This window comes from Anas platyrhynchos, chromosome 27, assembly GCF_047663525.1.
Source record: "Anas platyrhynchos isolate ZD024472 breed Pekin duck chromosome 27, IASCAAS_PekinDuck_T2T, whole genome shotgun sequence".
Taxonomy (NCBI): Eukaryota; Metazoa; Chordata; class Aves; order Anseriformes; family Anatidae; genus Anas; species Anas platyrhynchos.
In genome coordinates this window covers 4,685,583-4,691,974 of record NC_092613.1, presented here as the reverse complement: position 1 = coordinate 4,691,974, position 6,392 = coordinate 4,685,583, and the positions used below count along the sequence as shown (strand labels likewise).

Below are 6,392 nucleotides of genomic sequence, written 5' to 3'. Positions count from 1 at the left end.
CGGGCCGTGAGGCCGGGGCCAAGCATGTGGAAGGCAGAGCCTTGTTGCCAATAAAACTCCAAACAGTGTCTCAAGAAATTGCTTTCCTGACCTGGAGTTTGTTTGTTTTGTTTTGTTTTTTCCTCAGGCATTTGGACTTTTACTTTATTTTCATGTGTGCCTTTTGTTGTTTTCTCTGAGCCAGACCTGGCGGTCGGTAGTTTGACAGGACTAATTAAAAGGAAAAAAAAAGAAAAACCAAAACAATTGAACTGCGGGCTGAGCTGTGTGGTCTGGCACGTGTTTGCACCACGGCTGGGGGGGGACAGGTCCTTATTTGGCCCAAGGGGGCTTTGGGCAAGTCATTTTCTTCCATTGTGCCTCGGTTTTCCTATCCATAAAATCTGGAAATTCTCCTTTTTGTACTAATCTGGGGGAAAGCATTGGGTTTTGTTTTGTTTTGTTTTCAGAGAATGGATATCACACAGAAGGGGTCGCCCAGCAAGGCTGGGGGGGTGGTGGTGCTGAAACCCCAGCAGGGGTGGCCCCGGTGCTTGTGTCGGGGGCTTGAGGTTTGGTCTCCATCCCATGGCCCCCGCTTCTCCCTGGCCCTCCCTGCTCTACCCCTGTGACCCTTTCTCCCCATATTTTCTCCCCCAGGTTCCTGACAGTGCCCATCTCAGCCCGAGGACTCTGAAAAGGGCCGGGGGGGCTGGGGCAGCCCCGAGCCCCTAAATCCCTGCCCCATGTGCTGCAGAGGGGCTGCAGGGTGTTAATTCAGGGCTCAGCCCTATTACCCCCATGTTCTTTTTTAGGACTTGTTGTCGGGGGGCCACGCTGCTGGGGTCCCCAGCACAACCCCGCAGAGGCTCTGCACCCCCTGCTCACCGACTGACTGCCCGAAAGAAAACCCCACAAACTCGCTTCACCCTTTTGGGCTGCCCCCACCACCAGGGGGGCACAATTTAAACATCCCCACCAGGCTCCCCGAGCTTCTTCCACCCATCCCTGCCCCACGGGGAGAAGCCAGGGGCGAGCAGCAGGGCTGCTGCTGCTGGAGCGCCTGGAAGGTGCCATTGTCATGGAAACCTCTTAGCCGCAGAGTAATTCCCTCAGTCAGCATCTCGTTTGTTAAAAGAGGAAAAGGAGGAGGTGGAGGGAGGCTATTTTATTACAATCTAATAATTCCAACCGAAAATGCCAGCGTGGAACTAACTAGGCGGGTGGGCTGACTGCGGCTGCTGGTTTTTTGGTGCTTTCCTCCTGGGAAGCTGCAGCCACCGCGTGCTGCTCCCATGTCGCAGCCTTCCCGACATCTCTGCTTGCTCCTAAATCCTCGTTCTCCCCCGTTTCTTGCAACAGGTAGAAAACATTAAAAAGAAAGTTAGACCCTCAGCTTTTAATGCCTCCCCACATACCTGCAACGCTCGCTGAGCCAGGACGCTGTGCTTGGCTGTGCTTTTTGTGTGCTTTTTTGTGCTTTTTGTGTGCTTTTTGTGGCCTTCAGGTCAGCCATCCCAATACTGCTGCAGCTCCTCCGTATCCCTCAGCCGCAGCTGCCATCACCCCACAGCCCTGCCCAGGTTCAGCTGCCCTGGGTCTCCCGTCCAAGCTCTTCACCCTGTTCCCTACAAATTAAATTCAGGTGGAGACAGAGGCGAGGCTTTCCTTTAACCCATCAGACCCCTTGCAAAGCCCAAATGCCCTTTTCCTAGCACACGGCACCCCTGTGCCATTTGTGGTGCTGCGGCACTTGGATAGCGGGGTGGGGAAAAAGAAAGGAAAAAAAAAAATCCCTCGGCTCCAGCGGGGTGTCCTTGCTTGCAGCAGCATGGCCCTGTGCAGGGAGGGAAAATGCCCGTTAGGGAAGATGGAAGGGAGATGCTCGTTAGGGGAGATGCTCATTAGGGGAGGGAGATGCTCGGAGGAGCCGGGCTGCAGAGCCCAGCCCTTGCTGCAGCCACTCACTCGGCTCCTGGCTCCAGCCGCAGGAGCCCCCAGGCCCACCAAGAGCCACGAGCAATGCCAGGAGATGGGATTCGAGCCCCAAATTTCCCCCTTGCCATCCCTCTGGGGCTCTGCAGCCACCCCAAGCAGAGGGCTGCCTTGCACTGGGATCCCATCCTGCAGAACCCAACACCTCATGCGTTGCACAGAGAAAAACTCCCCTGCAGGAGACGTTCGAGGCGACACAGGGCTTCACGTCTTCATGTCTTCCTTCCCCATGGATCCTCTTCGGGGCCGTAAGCCCATCCGTGTCTCCTGCACAAGCACCAGGCGAGCCGGGGACACCCTCGCTCTTTCCCCAGCCAGCCCCAGGGACTGGGAAGGTTCCCTCGGCTCCCATCAACCAGGAGCAAACAGCATTTCCCAGAGCAGAGCCCGCAGGATCAGCACCCTCTGCCTGCCATCCCCATGTACCCAAGAGGCCCAGACATCAGGACAACACCAGCACGGACTCCTTTTTTTTATACATTAGAACATTTATTTCTCAGAGAGAAAATATAGTCTCAGACAGTCAGATTATAGTAGGTAAAATTAGCATTTGTTTTCTTTTCTTTACAAGCATAGATTTTCATATTACCTCTCTTATACCATCTGATATAAACAGTTCTAGAAAGCAAATAAACTCACTTTCTACAATAAATAGAGCAATCTGTGCTTTACAGCAGACTGACAGTAACGTTTAGGTCCCGTAGCAACAGCAGGATATTAGCCAATCCAAATCCTAAAATGTCATTAAAAAAAAAAAAAGAAAAAAAAAGAAAACAAAACGGAACAAACAAACCCCAAGATCTTAGAACATATACACAGGTCACAAGTCCACAGCTGAGCTACCACCTGGAAAAGTGTATGTCCCTCAAAATAAATTACACCGTGTGCATATAAAAGACCCAGCAACACAACTGAGGACTTCAAGAATGGTGACAATAGATCTAAATAATTTAGAACGGTATCTTACAACTATATACACAACATCCTTCCCTAGCCACACTCCGTAGGCTTTATTATTATTATTATTACAAAACCCTATGCCCCATCTCTATATGTTACAGGAATCTTCCTTAAAGTGTGGTTCCGTGTCCCAATGTATAAGAAGTGGTATTTTAAAAAAGTAGACCAAGTAGAAATGGCAGTGATTACTCCCCACTATTCATTATTATTAATTATTATTAATTATTATTTTGACCCCACATTCTCCTCAGTATGAAAAAGTTAAAATAATAAAAAAATATCGAGTTAAAAAGCGAAATGGTGATATTCAATCTACAATCTTGCTCTGCACCTTTGGTTCTTAAAATGGGAAAGCAAAGAGGGATACACAACAGAAGAGATCAGAGAAATCAAAAGTCCTTGGCTAATAGAAAAGGTTTTGCCATCTGTTTCCGAACATCGGTTGTCCCTGTTTTTGCCGTGCAAACCCAGAAAAAAACAGGGGTTGTCAGCAGAGCTGGGTTTATTTGTTTTGTAATGATGACAACGCTGGAGACCCACACACTAGGGAAGGGACAGACGTGTGTGAGAGAAGGCGAAAAGGCAAAATGGTTGTGTGCTCTACTTAGTGCTTGGTTTCAACCCAAACCAAGCCCGAGGAAAACTTGAAAGAGACAGAAAAGAAGGAAGAAAGGAAGAGGAGCCCCACACCAAATGTGCATAAAACAACACAAACGATGCATCTCCCTCCAACCCTGATCAACCTCAGTGCCTGCAAAGCTGCTCTAGCTCATTGGACACCTCCAAAATTAGTTTTGTTTCTTCAAAAAAGGAAGCTATCTCTGCTTATAGACTCAATTCTGTACTAAACCATGATATGAAATGTGACTGAAACAAGCACAGTCATGGAAATCAGAATTTAAATGTGAAACTATCAAAGAAATTTCTAGGACATAAACACACACCAAAAAAAAAAGCAGATATTTTGCTTTTTATATTTAAAGCTCTGTGCATCTGTGCATGTCAGTGTGTGTAGCAGAGGGGAAGGTTACCAAAATATCTCAAACTTTTCTAAATGCAATGCAAGAAATCGAACATGAAAACACTGTATGTAGGCAGGAACAGCGCGATGCTAGCTCCCGGCTACAATTTCTTGAGCGTGATGGGACGATCGATGTCATCTAAACAAAATAAAAAGGCCAGTGATGGACAGGGTAAATTTGGCACGAGAAAGTCCAGTTGGGATTTCCAGAAAGGAGCCTGGTTTGCTTACAGCGGTGACGGGTTCCCAGGAATCGCTCAGGGCTGGCTGGTGACTGCAGACCCTGGTGGCACGGGGGAGGCAGGGGCGAGGGTCCGAAAATCCAGCAGAGCGCTGGGCTCTGCTCGCTGCATCAGCTCCCCGTGGCTCCCACCGCCCAGCAGCTTCTCCTAACACCTTCCTCCCGGCCCTGTAGACTTATACATTTCATCTCCTGCCAGCTCTTCGGCGAGACACATTCAGAAAGAAGCTGGACAGGCTTTTTGGCACGTGTCAGGGTACCTCGAGGAGTGCTGACGGCTGCTGGGAACGGCATACCTTGTACGAGGACACAAAGGGGTGGCAGCCGCCCCGCTCCCCGCTGGCAGTGAGCCCCCGGCCACCCAGTGCCCGAGCGGTCTGCTCTGACCCCCAAAAAGTGGGCAACGGGGTCTGGAGGAGGAGGCCTGGCTGCCCTGACCCGTTACAGGTAATTAGACGTAACGAAGGGGTGATCTCCCCGCACGCGGCTCATGTGAATCATGGCTCGGTCGTACGCCACCTGCACAGACTTGCGGATGCTGGTTTTTCGGCCTTCCATCATCTTTAGTTTGTCCACGGTGTCGTCCACGCCGAGGGGGTACACCTTGTCACGCGGGAGCCACTGCCTGCGGTCAGAGGAGAGCACAAAACCCAATCAGCAAGGGCACAGGGAAACGCAATTAGTCACTGGTCGGCATCTCCCCAGGAGCAGCTACATTCTCACGATCTACTTTTTTTTTAATTAACACCCCACAATGACGCTATGAAGGTGTAAATGCCTGTATTGGACATGGAAGAACTGCAGCCAAAATGCCTTCCTACATGAGCACAGGTTTTTCTCCACTGTCCTTCCTCAAAGCTGTAAATTCTCCTTGGAGCTCCGGGGAAATCTGGAAACTTTTGTGTTCTGCACAGAGCAAGTTCAGGGACTTCCACTGTGGGAAGTTTTTATCACCAAGACAGCTCTGCCTTCTTCCAGGAGTCTGTAAGCACCGTGGTTTGGGCACGTACAATCACCTGAGTGCCATCCAAAGCAGGCAGCTTCCAGGAGACACGCTGCAAGCCCAAGCTGACCCCAACCAAACGATGACTTAAACCGCAAGTGCCTCCTCTACACCAAGTTTTGATTGTGCGGTCGTTAGCCCAGGTTAATTAGCACACTCAGAAACGTGCCATCCTTCCTAATGAACTCCAGCCCCATGGAGTTAGATCTCGGCCACGGTTCAATGTTTCCCAGCCAGCCAGCACAGCTGACCCACGCAGCAAAGTGCGTCTCCACCATGAAGATGAGGGGCGAAGTTTTGTCTTTGTGACCTTTCTGCAGCCTCACTGCACTCAGCAGAATTTGAATCTGGCACTAAGCGGGGTCTTAGGACTTCCTCGAGATGCTCTGGCTTTGTACAAATTGCTTTCAAGGATCTAAGAAGTGGCCACTTAAAAATGTCAGGAACCACTGGAGCTTTGTCTTCAATAACAGCAAGGCAAAATAGAGGAAATGTTGATTTTTCCTGGGCAGGTAGTTTCAATTACAAACTCAGAGTTAGATTTTTCAAAACCAATGACTACAGCAAGGGGCAGTGTGACATCGCCATTGATTTCCAGCTACAAATCATTAGCACCTCCTTGAAGAACATGCCCTGTTACCAGGAGGTTCTGGTAATCAGGGAAAGTGAAACAATGCAGCGTACAAATAACAAGCCTCAGATGTGTGTATCTTTGTACCTCTTTTCAACAGAGGACATGAAGATACTCAGCAGGTGATGCAAACATGACCCCTGCTTCTCTGCTTCCCAGGAAGAGAGCACTGGCTTTTCCTTTTTTTTTCTAACTGCATAAAGTGCTGCTGCAGCCCCAAAATGCAGGAGGCAAGGCTCCCCCTTGCTGCTTTACCTGCTGTGCGTTTGGCTCTGCTCTCTCCCAGGAACCTTCCCTCCATCTGCAGCACAGCCTCTGGGCAGCGTGCCTCCTTCCTCCAGCCCTTCCCTACCCTCAGGAGAAATATTTGCCCTGGCAGGGCTGCCACCTCCCTAAAGCCCCTTCCAGGGATGCAGGTAAAGACTATATCAAGGAGACGAAGGAGGAGGAGGGCTCTCGAAGTCCTGCGAGGCTCCTTTTTGAACTGTTGGTGTCTCATTTTATAGAGGAAAGAGAACAGGCAAATCTCTCTCCACCATTTGCATGTGCACCCCAACTGCTC

The 6,392-nt window shown here is 50.0% G+C and overlaps 1 protein-coding gene across 4 annotated transcripts in view; it reads right to left on the bottom strand.

Moving 5' to 3' along the window:
* Positions 1 to 2,438: 2,438 nt before the first annotated feature.
* Positions 2,439 to 6,392, bottom strand: part of BRPF3 (bromodomain and PHD finger containing 3) — a 29,651-nt gene continuing 25,697 nt past the window's right edge. For all 4 annotated transcript variants that reach the window (XM_072028516.1, XM_072028517.1, XM_072028518.1 and 1 more), the window contains exon 13: positions 2,439 to 4,821. In XM_072028516.1, coding sequence (XP_071884617.1) covers positions 4,638 to 4,821 — 184 coding nt within the window. In that variant the 3' untranslated portion in view covers positions 2,439 to 4,637. The remainder of the gene's footprint in view (positions 4,822 to 6,392) is intronic.